This window comes from Monodelphis domestica, chromosome 2 (assembly GCF_027887165.1).
Source record: "Monodelphis domestica isolate mMonDom1 chromosome 2, mMonDom1.pri, whole genome shotgun sequence".
NCBI classification, from domain to species: Eukaryota; Metazoa; Chordata; class Mammalia; order Didelphimorphia; family Didelphidae; genus Monodelphis; species Monodelphis domestica.
The window spans coordinates 183,378,896-183,393,716 of NC_077228.1; the positions used below are offsets into that span (position 1 = coordinate 183,378,896).

Genomic DNA, 14,821 nt, shown 5'->3' on the forward strand with positions numbered 1-14,821 from the left:
CCCATCTTTGAGGGGAGGGTGTTGTTATTATGCCCATTTTACAGTTGAGGAAACTGAGGCAAACAGAGGTTAAATAGAGGTCCAGGGTCACACAACTGGGAGTATCTGAGACTGGATTTGAATTTAGGGCTTCCTGACTCCAGGCCCAGTGCTCTATCCAAGTACCACCCAACTATATTCCCAGTTACCTGTCATGAAGTTATTACTTTGGTATTTTTTGTCCATATGTATGATTTTATTGATGTGGTGAATTCCTGGGGTGGAAACTCTTTCCACTCATCCAGAAGAGCAACTCTTCTATTACTTATGGTCTTGGAGAGTGACCTGGGGCAGGAATAGCAATAAGAAGCTAAGTGACTTATCCATGGGCAGAGTATGGAGCACAGGCAAGTCTTGAACCCAGATCTTTTTGCTTCCAAGATATAATCTATGTTGCCTCTGTGACAAGAATAGCTAATTAAAATAAGAAGCTACCAGATTTTGGCATTGTTACTAATACCTACCTTTTAAGTATTAGGTATTTTTAGTATTAGGTAGGTATTAGCTTTTAGGTAACTATTTACCTGTTTCTGCTCAAATAAATTTATTTTAAATATATATCATTTTAAACTCATGAATTACAAAGTTGACTTAAGGACTTTTTTTGTGCTGCTTGCCCCATGTGCCAAAATTTCTGCTTATAGTTTTGGAAAAAGGGAAGAAATATTTGGTTATAGCTATACTTTACATTTTCTTCTCACTATCAGATAGTGTTATTTAATAGAAAAATTTAAGAAAAAATACCCCATTATTGAAACACTTGCAAAATATATTCCCTGGACACCCTAGAAATTAATCACTCATCAGTTTAACTCACTTAATTAGCTCTATTTTTTTGTGGAGGCAGGGAGAGTTGTCTAGATCAGTATAGGAACCTCCTAATAGCAAATCTCTCTCCATTTGTCTAATTGGGCACCTCTGATTTGTTTTAGAAAATTTCCTGGGGACACCAAGAGGTTGAGTGACTTGTCCATGGTAAAACAATTATTCATTCAGTTGACCCAGCAATACCGCTACTAAGATTGCAAAGAGATCAAAGAAGAGCAAAAAGGATCTACTCGTACAAAAATATTTATAGCAGCTATTTTTGTGGGGCCAAAGAACTGGTAACCAAAGGGATGTCCATCATTTGGGAAATGAACAAATAAGTGGTAGTATAGGATTATAATGGAATACTATTGTCCCAGAAGAAATGATGAACAGGATGATCACAAAAAAACTGGGAAGACTTACAGGAACTGATGCCAAGCGAAGTGAGCAGAACCAGGAGAACATTGCAGGCAGTAATAACGATATTGTATGATGATTAACTGTGAATGGCTTAACTATTATCAGCAATGCAAGGATCCAGGACAACTCCAAGGAATCTATGATGAAAAAAGACTATCCACTGCTTAATGATGGAATCTGAATGCAGGTTGAAACATACTATTCCATTTTATCTCCTTCATGAATTTTTCTGGAATGTAAGTGATATGTGTCTTCTTTCACATGACAAACATGCAAATATGTATTGTATGATAACACATGTATAACCTACATCATATTACCTGCCTTCTAGGAGAGGGGGAAAGGGTGGGAGGGAGGGAGAGAATCTCTTAAGTATATTATTACTCAACATTCCTCAAAAAGATACAAGCTTCAATAAAATGTTAAGAATTTATAGCAGTAATTTTATTAATAATATGAAAAAGAAATATTGACTTTGGGATAATAACTTATATTTTATTTTATTTTTTTAGGTTTGCAAACTATCGACCTTTAGACTAATGTATTTTGGGTTAAGGGTATAAATCTTTCCTTGACCACAATAGGGGAGGAATAGACTTCCAAGTGGGTAGCACAGGCATTATTTTATTGACCTGGATGGGTAAATTCATTGATGTAGAGTATTCCTGGGTGGGCACCTACGTGGCATAGTGGATAGGGCCTGAAGTCAGAAAGACTCATCTTATTGCATTCCATTCTGGCCTCAGACACTTACTATGTGACCCTGGGCAAGTCATGTAACACTACTTGCATCAGTTCCTCATCTGTAACATGAGTTAGAGAAGGAAATGACAAACCATTCCAATACCTTTGCCAAGAAAACATCAAACAGGGGACTTCTAGGGTGACTCCGTAGATTGAGAGCCAGAATGGGAGATGGGAAGTCCTGTGTTCAAATCTAGACTCAGACACTTCCTAGCTGTATGACCCTGGGCAAGTCACTTAACCCCAGTTGCCCAGCCCTTACCGCTCTTCTATCTTGGAACCATACCTAGTATTGATTCTTAGGCAGAGGGTAAGGATTTAAAAAAAAATAAAAGGGGAAAAAAAAGAGATGAAAACCCTAAATGGGGCCATGAAGAGTCAGACATGACTGAAACAACTCAATCGAAACAACTGAACACCACCAATTTCTGGGTAAGGAATTTCCTTCTACTTGTGCAAATCAACAATTTCTTTGTAATTTATGGTTGCTTTGGGCTCTCACAGATTAAATCACTTGCTCAGGGTCCCCAGCAATAATGTATCTGAGGCAGGTCTTGAATCAAGTTTTCCTGATTCCAAGGCTGACTTTCTATCCATTATGTCAAGGTGTCTCTCAATAGAAGTCTCTTACCTTCATTTTGCAAAGAAGGAAACTGAGGATTTGAAAGTTTCAGGGACTTTTTCATGATCACACTGCCAGTAAGTTTCTGAGGTAGGATTTGGACCCAGTTCTCCTGAATTGGAGGCTAGGGCTGATATTTTACCCCCTTGGCCATGCTGCCTCCTCTATACATAACAGAAAATCAAGATAATTAGGACTGAGAGACCCTTCAGAGGCTAATATTTCAGGATAAAATTTTAGAGGAACTAGGAAGGAAATATTTGGCTATTAATCAGAGCCATCCTGAAAACTCATGACCAGATGACTTAAAACTCCTTCCATGGGTCCCATTGGGCAATGCAAAAACAAACATCTGTGCCTAGTGCAGCTTCCTTCAAGTAGGTGGCTGGTACCTCCATACCAGAAGCTCACTTTAGAAGGGACGGAGGAGAGAAAGGTCAAAATGAAGAAGCTGCTGGCCATGGTCCTCTTTCTGTTCACCCTGACTATCTTTTCAGGTAGGAGATCAACCAATGAAAAAAAATCACAGCACTATTTATTTCTAAGAGGGACCACTAGTGGTATCTTTGTTTCTTTGACTCCCAAATCCCATTTTGGGGAGGGTAAAGCTGATATTTTGGTGCTTTTTTGCAACAGGTTTCTAGAATCATTAATTAGCGTCTTTGGAGCTAGACTAGGCTGTTTTTATCTTTAAATGAATAATGCAAGTAATATTTTTTTGAAGTATAGATAAATGTTGCTTTCTTAGACAGACTCCTTTTATATGGGAATAAATTGCCTGTGGTTTGCTCATTACTGAACATCTTCCAATAAAAATATAATACCTTTTAGTCTAGAGTACTAGATTAGAGTTGGTATATAAAGTAATATTTTTATCTTTTTAAGAAATGATATTCAAGTCATCAGAAAGATTAAATAGGAAACTGAAGAAATATTGTATTTGTAAAAAATGCAAACTTTCCACATTAACAGATATTTTTTAACAGTGAGCCATTTGCAATATAAGAGGAAAATATTTTACATTTTTTTCCCCTTCAGGTGATTTCCTTTATTGTCATCACAAATATATTTAAAAATATTCAAAATTCCACTCCAAACCTCCTGGAATGCACCGTCTCTTGGGATGGGGCCCTCAAAGAAAGAAGTCTTGTGTGTTAACCCAAATCATACTTGCAAATATTTTGCTGTTGCATAGTGAAGTAGACAATCAACTTCTTGTTAACTTTCATACCTGCATCTCTTCTCCCCCTTCTTCCCTTTAGATTCTTCTCCAATACTGACAGAAAAACAAGCCAAGCAACTCCTGAGAAGTCGGCGGCAGGATCGGCCCAGCAAACCTGGTTTCCCTGATGAGCCAATGCGGGTGAATGTTTTTCTTGGTCAATTTCAAGGAAAATTAGGTCATTTTTAATGGTAATTGTTCAAGGAGATTTGCTACACCAAATAGTAAAAAAGTTTAAACTAAGTCTTTATCAAATATTTATTATTATTTATCAATTTCATGCTAAGAGGCAGAACTTGAAGGAAGGACTGTTCTTGTCTTTCCTTGCATCCTCAGCACTTAGCACCATGCCTGGCATCTAGGAAAAGTTGAATAAATGCTTGTTGACTGATAACTGGGCTGAGTGCTTGGCTTAGTGAATAGAATGATGGATTTAGATCCAAGGCCAAGATTCAAATTCTTATTCTGATGAGGAATTGTTAGCTCTGTGACAACTGATAAATCATTTACTGATAAATCCCCTTTCTGGGACTTGGTTTTCAAATTTATAAAATTATAACATTAATTTCTGTAGATCCCACTTTACGGGATTGTTGTAAGGCTCACTTGAAATAATGTGTATAGAAGGCCATGCAAGTCATAAAACACTATTTTCTTTCTTCTCTTTTTGTTTTATTCTGAATTTACTCCCATGCACATTAACACCTTTTCATCAGAACAGCATAAGGATTGTTTGTGAAACTCTGGATCTCCATTTCATAATGCTTGAATATAAAATAAATTCCCTATTACTTTCAATACTGTCCTGCTTATCTGAGCTTCCTTCTAAACTTCCTTTTGTCTTTGTCTGTGTATTTCAAAAAATATTTCAATGACCTTTTTTTTTTTGCTTTGGAATTACTAATCATCCATTTAGTCTTACCCCAGCATCCCATTAAAAATGGAGAGGAAAAAACAACAACCTTGAAACAGATAGTTGAGTCATGCAAAATGAATATACATTGTGGCTAAATATATTTCTTCCTGTACCATAAGCCTATTATCGCTCTCTCTCAGAAGATGGTTAACATTATTTCATCATGGGTCCTCTGGAGAAAAGGTTTTTTGTGTTGATTTCTTTTTCAGTCGTGTCTGACTCTTTGTGATCCAAATTGGAGTTTTCTTGGCAAAGATACTAGAGTGGTTCGCTCTTTCCTTCTCCAGCTCATTTTGCAGATGAGGAATATAGAGTCAAACAGGGTTAAGTGACTTGCCCAGGGTCATACAGCTAGTAAGTATCTGAGGTCAGATTTGAACTCAGGAAGACAGTCTTCCTGACTCCAGGCCCAGAACTCTATCCACTGCACCACTTAACTGCTAGAGAAGAGGTAAGCAATTGCATTGATTAAAGTCTTTAAAGTAATTTTTCTTTACATTGTTTATGTCTGTCTTTGTTTATATCTTTGTAATAAATTATTCACTTTGTTCTATTTACTTTACTTTGCATCATTCCATATTACAGAGTGCCCAAGATTTTCTGAAATCATCTCTTTTATAATTTTTAAAGGTGTGATAATTTTTCTGGTCAAATTGTTCAGCTATTTCCTTACTGATGGTTGACTCCTTAGAGTCTAATTCTTAATATTTTTTTTGTACTTTTAATCTCCTCTTTAGTACCAAGGAATTTGTTTGGTTTGTGACTATCCCATTCCATCTCCTTCATTCCCTCCCCTCCATCCCTGCTTGCTTCACTGTCAAGTTTGATGTGCTTCTATACCAAACTTTGTGTGTGTGTGTGTGTGTGTGTGTGTGTGTGTGTGAGACCTTCCTTTTTCCATTTCAGATAAGAGTGAGGTTCATCTGATGCTCCCTCTTCTCCAACTCCATTTTTTCTTCTATGCATGGAGTTTTTTCTCACATTGACCAATTATAAAAAATAGCAAGTTCTACTTCCTTCTTTCTCCTTCCTCCTTCCTTTTCTTTCTCCTTTTCAAACCTTCAGGATAGAAGCAATACAGGGCCTTTATTTTTCTTATTTTCCTATTTAATTTTAATTTCTTATCTAATTTCTTTTTTATTAGATTACCTTAAATAACAATAAATATACTTGAATAAAATGTAATAAAATTATGTTAACTTTCATCAAATTTAATTGTTTAATTCTCACAGTATCCTTTGAAGGCATTTAGGTTCTTAAGGGAGACTTGTTTCTTCTCCCACTATGAAAATATTAGCATAAAATCATGATGCAGCCCTTTTTATTGCTCAAAGGAAGTCCAGACATCCAGGAACTCTGAGGTCTTGGGCACTCTGACCTGAGAGGGCAACTTTTCTAGGTTTCTCTTGAATCTTGTGTTTGCATCTCAAAGTTCCAACTCAGCTGTGATCTTTTCATCAGAAATCTATAGAAGTTCCTTATTCCATTAAAGACTCATTTTCCCTCTGGTAGAATACAACTAAGTTTCGCAGAGTAAAGGACTGATTGGAGGCAGGAGGGAAGCAGGATGGGCAAGAGCAGCAGCAAGGCATCATGACCCTTCAGCATGGGAGGTGTGTGTGCCCCCTTCTCACATGGGTCTTGGAGTCACATATTTCTTGTGTGTGTCCACTCTTTCTGCAGAGGTTGCATGCATCTATTGAGAGTGCTCCCCAAGTTTATGGGGGCCATGTTTGCAGGCTACTTTTCTGACTGCACTTTCACAAACGGTCAGTGGTTATTATTCTCAAACTGGAGTGTCACTGCACACCTGGCCCTGGCTTAATGCTTGCCTGGAAGCTAAAAGGGATTTGGGGATTACCTGGGTTCTTTGGAGCATAGACAGAGAGCTCAAAAGATCCTGCCTAACCCTCATTTTATAGATGATTTGAGAGGGAGGAAATGATTGATTTATGATCACTCAGGGAGAAAGGAGAGGGTTTACTCATCAGTTAAAAATGTAATGATAAGAAATTGTTACAGAAGCATCATTTGGCTTTTTTTTGGACAGCAATAGCTAAAGGAACAAATCCCTAGAGATTAAGCTCCTTTATAATGAAATCTTTGTTTAAAAAGAAAAAGCAAAGAAAAAAAATCTTCCCTAATCATTTAACGGTCAGCTGCGCACACACCATTGTAGCACATGACCAAAATAACTTCCCTGCTGTTGGAATTTCAAGGACTTCCAAGAGGGCTCAAACCCTGCTGGTTCTGTAGTCAGCAACTAAGAACCCCTACTGAGTCTTGGTCTAAGGAACCAGGTCCACCTACCGGGCCTTATCCTCCCACACTGATTGTGGAGCAGGCGGAAAATCCCAAATTAAGAGCCAGGTGACCCAAGTTTTATCTTGGCTTCTGCTCCTAACTCACTGTGGCCTTGGACAAATCACTTCCCTTTGGGCTTTAGGCCCTTTTTTATAAAAGGAAGGGACTGGACCTGAGGATCCTCATTGCCCTATTCCAATTTGAGTATTCTGTAATCCTACCCTGTAGTTTGGCTGCTCTCCTTCTTCTAACCCAGATCCTAAGATGCAGCTTTTCCTCTCCTTTTATCCCATTCTTGATCGGTTTCTTCATGTCCAGTTTGAACTTGGCATTAATTATACTTGATAATACTCAGAAAACTTTGTATCAATAACACTGAATAATTATAATAAATCATATGGTGCTTTAATCTTTACAAAATGCTTTATTTTTGATATCTCATTTTATCCTGAAAACATCCCTGTGAAGTAGGTGGTATTACCATCCCCATTTTACAAAGGAAGAAATTAAAAGCTAAATCAATCTGCCCAGGGCACATAATTAGAAAGTATTTGAGGCAGGATTTGAACTTAGGTCTTCTTTAGAAGGTCACGTAGTGGATGGAACACTGGCTTGGAATCAGAAAGACTCCTTTTCAAGAGTTCAAATCTGACCTCAGATACTAACTATATGACCCTGGGTAAGTCACTTAACCCTGTTTGCCTCAGTTCCTCATCTGTCAAATGAGCTGGAGAAGGACATGGCAACCCTTCTAGTATCTCTGCCAAAGAAACCCCCCAGATGGGGTCGCAAAGAGTCAGACACAACTGAAATGACACAACTTCTTTGTTCCAAGCCTCAGATACTTGCTAGCTGTGTGACCCTGGGCAAATCAATTAATCCTGTTTGCCTTGTTTTCCTCTTCTATAAAATGAGCTGGAGAAAGAAATGGCAAATCATTCTGGTATCTTTGCCAACTCCCTCCCCCCATGGAGTTACAAAGGGTTAGATGCAACTGAAATGACACAACAGCTTGTTTGTTCCAAGCCTCATATACTTACTAGCCGTGTGACCCTGGGCAAGTCACTTAACCCTGTTTGCCTCAGTTTCCTCTTCTGTAAAATGAGCTGGAGAAATAAATGGCAAACCACTCTGGTATTTTGGCCAAGAAAACCCCAAATTGGTTATAAAGAATCAGATATAACTAAAATGACTAAATAACAACAACAAAAAGGAGCACAGTGGATGGAGTGCTTGACGTGGAATTGGGAAGATCTGAGTTCAACCTTAGACAAGTGACTTAATGTCTGTTTGTTTTAGATTCCCTACCTGTAAAATGGAGATTAATAATAGCCTACCAGGGTTGTTAAGAGGATTGAATGAGATAATAATTGTGAAGTGCTTAGCATCATTTCTGGCGCAAAATAGGAGCTATTCAAATACTAGCTTATAATCATCATCATCATCATCATCATCCATAATGCCAAGTTTCTGTTTTTTGAACATTGTCACATTCTTTAAACCTAGTCAGTCCATTTTAAATATATTGGTGCTTTAGGATGTTGGCACTTTTTTTTCTTCTTCTTGAAAACAAGATGGCAGACTATATAAGTAAAGATGGCATTTAGATTGGTCAGTGAGGGCACAGAACTTGGAGCTTGCTTCATGCTCTCTTACCTATTGTCCATCCAAATGGAAACTTCTAAGCAGGAGAGCCTTGATTTCCATTTTGGAGAATGCATAGGTTTCTTGTCAGCTTACTGGTGATAAAAACCAACCAACCAAACTTTTTAACTGGCCCACTGGGTGTCCATATAAAAGGCAAGAAGAGATGAACTCTTTCTCTCTCCATCTGCTTTTAAGTGAGTGGGATGAACTCTTGGAGCTCTCTAGTTGAGAGAAGTTTGCCATGTGAATATGGATGCATGGCAATACTGGCTCCTTTTTCTTAGTTTAATCTTTCCTACTCCAAGGTGATTGAATATCTCTGGCCACTGACCATTACAATCAGAATTCCCATTCTTTGTGGCACAGGTTAGTTTATGAGTAAGGGCAATTTTTTATTTTTAGGGAAATATCCTTCCTTGGAACGATTGAGTTGCTTTTCAGAGGTCTTTTCCATCACCTCATCTAAAGTGACCAAATTCAAGTTGTCTCTTAAAGTCTTAATTTAAGGAGGAAAATGATTTTGTTGCCAGGATGACCAATGGAAATCTCTAGAAAGATGACATCCAAGTATAAATTATTTCTTTTGTAAATACATGTTTAAATGCTTAAGTGCTCTGGGACTACCTCTTTTCTAAGCAAATATTCTCTGATTTGGCCCATGTGCCCTCGAGGAATGTTCTTGATGGTGCTGTATAAATCATGGTAGCTTTGTTGTAAATAATCCTAAAATATCCCTTCACACTCAGCCTGTTGGACATAGTAACTACATTATCCATTTGTTCCTTGTGATTCTAAAGCCTGAGTCAGGGCTATTGAGATTTTCATCATTTAAAATAGTAATCTTTTGTTCCTTGTAGATGATGTTCATATTCACTTTTTCCTTTTTGGGGAACAGTTCATTGACCATCAAACAACTCTTTGGCCTATAAATTTGCCTTTAGTTTATTTAATGAGCAAAATTTCTTCCAAATGTTGATGGAGTGCTATTTTCCCTCTACTCCCTTGCCTCCCTGCCCCAGCTTCCTACTGAAGATTGCAACAGAAAGATTTAGCCATTCTAAAAAAAAGTTTCTGCTGTGATATTGACTTTTTTTTGACAGAAAGTCCTTTGATCTTTTCTTGCTATTCAGTCCTTTCAGTCCTGTCAGACTTTTCATGACCCCATTTGAGTCTTTCTTGGTAGAGATACTGGAGTTATGTGCCATTTCATTCTCCAGCCCATTTTCCAGTTGAAGAAGCTGAGGCAAACAGGGTTAAGTGACTTGTCTAAAGTCACACAGCTATGGGAAGATGAATCTTCCTGACTTCAGGCCTGGCACTCTATCCATAGCTCCACCTAGCTGCCCCTGGTCTCCTGATTCCCTTCAAACCATTATATGTTGACCTATCTTCTTTTATTTCCTAATACTTTCTCTCCCACTCCACCATACGCTTCTTGAAGGTAGGGCCTGTTTTTGTTTTGTTTTTATATCTCCAGGCCATAGTACAGTATTTTGTATGTTATAAATATTTAATAAATGATTGTAGGATTGGATTAGATGCTCACCTTCCAGTCTATCTCACACCCTTATTAGCTGTACTTTCTAGCACAAATCACTCCATTTCTCTAAATCTCAGTTTCTCCATTATCATACTTGCAGTTTTCTGGACCTAACATTCCATCCCTCTCTCTGTTCCTTGATCAAAATTTTCCTACATGCTTCAAATGATTTCCTCTTTGAACCTAGCTCCCTTCAAAGCTGAGTTCAAGTGCTGCCTCCTAAAAGTGGCTTTTTCTGATTATCTTAGCTGTTGGTGCTTCCCTACGCTCCCATACAATTATATTTATTTTGTGTATATTTTATAGCAAATTTTCTGTGACCTTGTTGTTTTCCTCCCAAAAGAATGTAAGCTTCATTTATTTATTTATTTATTTATCCATTCATTCATTCATTCATTCATTCATTCATTCATTCATTCATTCATTCATTCATTCATTTATTCATTTATTTATTTATTTATTTATTTATTTATTTATTTATTTATTTATTTATTTTAGAAGATTTTTCCATGGTTACATGAATCATGTTCTTTCCCTCCCTTCCTCCCACCTCCCTCCTGTAGCCAATGAGCAATTAAGAATGTGAGCTTCTTAAGGGCAAAGACTTTTATTTTTCTGTTTATATCTTCAATGCCTAATGCAATGTTAAGAATTACATTTAGTCCAGTCCATAAAATGAAGATGAAAAAACTTACATTAGGGGGCAGCTGAGTGGCTCAGTGGATAGAGCCAGGCTTAGAGATGGGAGGTCCCTCGTTTAAATCTGGCCTCAAATACTTCCTAACTGTACAACTCTGGGCAAGTCACCTAATCCCACTGCCTAAGGGCTACTGTTCTTCTGCCCTTAGAACCAATACACTGTATTGATTCCAAGATGTAAGCTAAGAGTTAAAAAAAAAAAAAAAACAAATCAACTTGTATTACCTACCCCATGAGGCTGAAATGAGAGTGCTTTGCAAACCTTAGAATATCATAGAAATGTAAGTTATCCTTATTACTTTCTGCCTTAATTAGCTCCCTATGAAGTCAGTTGTTTGATTATTGTACCTCTTACATGCTGTAATGAAGGGCCTGCTGCATTAAGCTTCACTTGACATCAGATGTGGGACTCTGGTGCTTATTATTATTATTTTTTTCAGCAGTTAACCTATAGTAGGCAAAACTGATTTTCCATCTGCCCCTTCTTCCTGAATCCAGGAACATCTGAGTCAATCATTAAGACTGAGTGACGCTGCTGAGTTTGTGGTTTCCAGCAGATCAGACATTTAGCTCTTCATCTTTAAACAATGATCATTTTTCAACCTTGTGGGGGATTCATTTTCATAACATTTTCGATAAATAATGAAATACCATGGAAACTCCTGCAGGCTTTGGGCTTGTTTTTCTGCATCGATGATTTCAACCAGCCTTTAGGAAAGCAAACTATGTACTGACTCTTCTTTGAAGTGTTTTTGTGCACTCATTGTTCCTACCTCCCCAAAACAGTGCTGAGTAGTAAATAGAATGTTGGTTTTGCATGATGGATTTGGAGTCAGGAAGACCCAAGTTCAAATCCCTACCTCTGATAATTATTATTATACCTACTAGCTGTGTTATTATGAGTAAATCACCTTATAACTGTATCTCAATTTCCTTATCTATAAAATAAGGTAATATTTTATTATTTAATTATGCACAAAATAATAATAAAATTGTAGAATTTATTGCTTCTATTCTATATCTTACCCTTAGTAGGTGTATTTCCCTACACAAAACATTCAAAAATTTAGTCTTTCTAAACCTCAGTTTCTTCATTAGCCCACTTTCAGGGTTGTTGTTGGGATCAAATGAGATAAATGATATATGTAAAGGCATTTTTCAAATTCTAAAGCACCATATAAATAATATTTCTTCTTCTTCTTCTTCTTCTTCTTCTTCTTCTTCTTCTTCTTCTTCTTCTTCTTCTTCTTCTTCTTCTTCTCCTTCTCCTTCTCCTTCTCCTTCTCCTTCTCCTTCTCCTTCTCCTTCTCCTTCTCCTTCTCCTTCTCCTTCCCCTTCTCCTTCTCCTTCTTCTTCTCCTTCTCCTTCTCCTTCTCCTTCTCCTTCTCCTTCTCCTTCTCCTTCTCCTTCTCCTCCTTCTCCTCCTTCTTCTCTTCCTCCTTTTCTGTCTCCTCTTCCTCCTCCTAACCCTTCTTCTTTGAGCACTGACTGAACATTAAGAGATTCAAGTTCTAATCCTGGAACTTTTAGTAGCTAGCTATGTGATCTTGGGCAAATTACCTCACCTCTGTCAGACGTTAGTGTATACTAAAGTATGCCATTGGATCCTATGCCTCTGATGCTTCAAATTCTGTTTTTAGAAAGTCATTCATCTGGGTCAAGGACTTTTCTCCAAATGAAACACAAATGTGACTGGGAAGAGGTCATTCAGTAAGTAGCAGTTGGTTATAAACACAATTACAAGCAGTACAGTAGTCAGAGGGCTGGGACTGGAGTCAGGAGTCAGGAAGACCTGGGTTCAAAACTACCCTCAGATACTTACTAGCTGTGTGACTGTAGCCCCAGTTTCCTCATCTGTAAAATGAGCTGAAGAAGGAAATAGAAAACCACTCCAGTATTTTTGCCAAGAACCCCCCAAATGGAGTCATGAAGAGTCAGACATGACTAAAAACACAATAGCTGATCAGCCCTTTTTCCGAATAAAAATACTGTCTGAGAGCAGAATTTTAACAGGGAAAGGGGATGTATGGGTCTAAACTGCAGAGATCTTAACCTTTTATACATCTTGTACCCCCTGGCAGTCTGGTGAGGCCCCTGTGCCCTTCTTAGAATACTGGTTTTAAAATATATCATATGTATATGATTAATAATGAAAACAATTATATTGAAATGGTTATCAAAAACAACTCAAATTCTTAGGCTCCATGTTAAGAACCTCTGGTATTAGAATAGTGGTAACACTGGTGAAATAGACCTGAATAGCTTTCTCAGGGCAACGCCCCCATATATAATATATCTGTGTGAAAAAGACATGAGAAAAGATATAGGAAGGATAAAAGAGAACAGGAAGAAACCAAGTGGAGAGTTTTCCAGGACTCTGAACAAACTGCTCTGTGCAAACAAATGTTATTTAGTTTTTTTTTTTTCAGGTTGTGTCTGACTCTCTGTGACTCCATTTTGGGGTTTTGCTGACTAAGATACTGGAGTAGGTTGCCATTTCTTGCTCTAGCTCATTTTATAGCTGAGGAAACTGAGGCAAACAAGGTGAAGTGATTTTCCCAGGGTCACACAGCTTGATTCCAAGCCTAGTGCTCTACAGGCCATACCACCTAACTGTCCGACCTATTCTCTACCTCTATTACATTTGGACACTAAGAGGTGGTGCAAATGATGACAAATGTGATGAAGTGGATTTGGAGCCAGAACTTGTGGGTTTGAATCTCAGTTCTACCACTTAACACACTTTGGCTTGTAACCTAGCTTTTCCAGGTCTCAAATTCCTTTTCTGTAAAATGAGGGCTTGGTGGAGATGATCTTTAAAACTTTCCAGTTTTAAATCCTATGATCCTATGTTTTCTGTGTTGGTCCATTGCCACCCCTGGTGATCTTCATTAATTTTTCAGTTTTGCTTCTACATTTATTGAAGAACAATGAGTCACCCAGAGTTACTTATTTGGCAAAGAAAAACTAAATTGGAGTTTGGAACAGTTATTTATCCTTTTTTCAGGAATTATTCTGTGCTTGAAGTGAAAGATTGCTTTGTTTGTGTGTTTGTAGGCAAAGCAGAGAGAGTGAAATAATTTATAAGTTTCTTGTTCTTGCATTTTAGGTATTCAATTCAATGCATGGTTTAATAAACCATGCTATATGAAGATACTACTACTTCTATGATTTCGTTAATGTGGCTACTCCATCTAATCATACAGATTGCAGCAAATTCGTGCCTTTTTGTCCTGTGTCATCTTCTCTGTGCCCTACCGTGATTCTTTGGAAACCTACCTCTAGATTTTTAGCATTTGACATCAATTGACAGTAAAGTCAGTTTAAATCAATGCTGTATAATTGTTCTTTCTAGATTTCTCATCTTTTTGGTCCATCTCTGTTTCTGATGGGTTTCTGGTTACTGTTGGCAAAATGACCCAGTTTGTTCACACTGTAATGGAGAAGCAACTAGTGGCTCAGTGGATAAAGCTCTAGATTTGGAATCAGGAGGATGTCAATTCAAATTCATCCATGGACACATTAGCTATGTGAATCTGGTCAAGTCACTTCTACTCTGTTTGCCTCAGTTTCTTCAACAACAATATCACCTCCCTTTCAGGGATGTTAGGTGGTTCAAATGAGATACTATTTATAAAAAAGCACATAGCTTTTTGTGGTAGGTGTTATGCATACTAATTCCCTTCACTGTAATGGAAGTCTTAAAAAAATCCCTATGGTTATCTATTAATCCATTTCATATACATGTGATTTCTTTCTTTCCTTCCTTCCCTTCCTTCCTTCCTTCCTTCCTTCCTTCCTTCCTTCCTTCCTTCCTTCCTTCCTTCATTCCTTCCTTCCTTCCTTCCTCCTTCCTTC

At 37.7% G+C, this 14,821-nt stretch overlaps 1 protein-coding gene across 3 annotated transcripts in view; it reads left to right on the plus strand.

The window, feature by feature from the left end:
• C2H17orf67 (chromosome 2 C17orf67 homolog) overlaps positions 1 to 14,821 on the plus strand; it is a 50,454-nt gene that overhangs the window by 13,518 nt on the left and 22,115 nt on the right. For 2 of the 3 annotated variants that reach the window (XR_008916333.1, XM_003340181.4), the window contains exons 1-2: positions 1,713 to 3,132; positions 3,898 to 3,998. Coding sequence is in view for 2 of the 3 variants with exons in the window: in XM_003340181.4 (XP_003340229.2) it covers positions 2,955 to 3,132; positions 3,898 to 3,998 (279 nt within the window). In the remaining variant the exon portion in view is untranslated. Of the gene's footprint in view, positions 1 to 1,712; positions 3,133 to 3,897; positions 3,999 to 14,821 lie in introns of those variants that run through there. The other variant, XM_007481840.3, reaches the window with a different exon arrangement.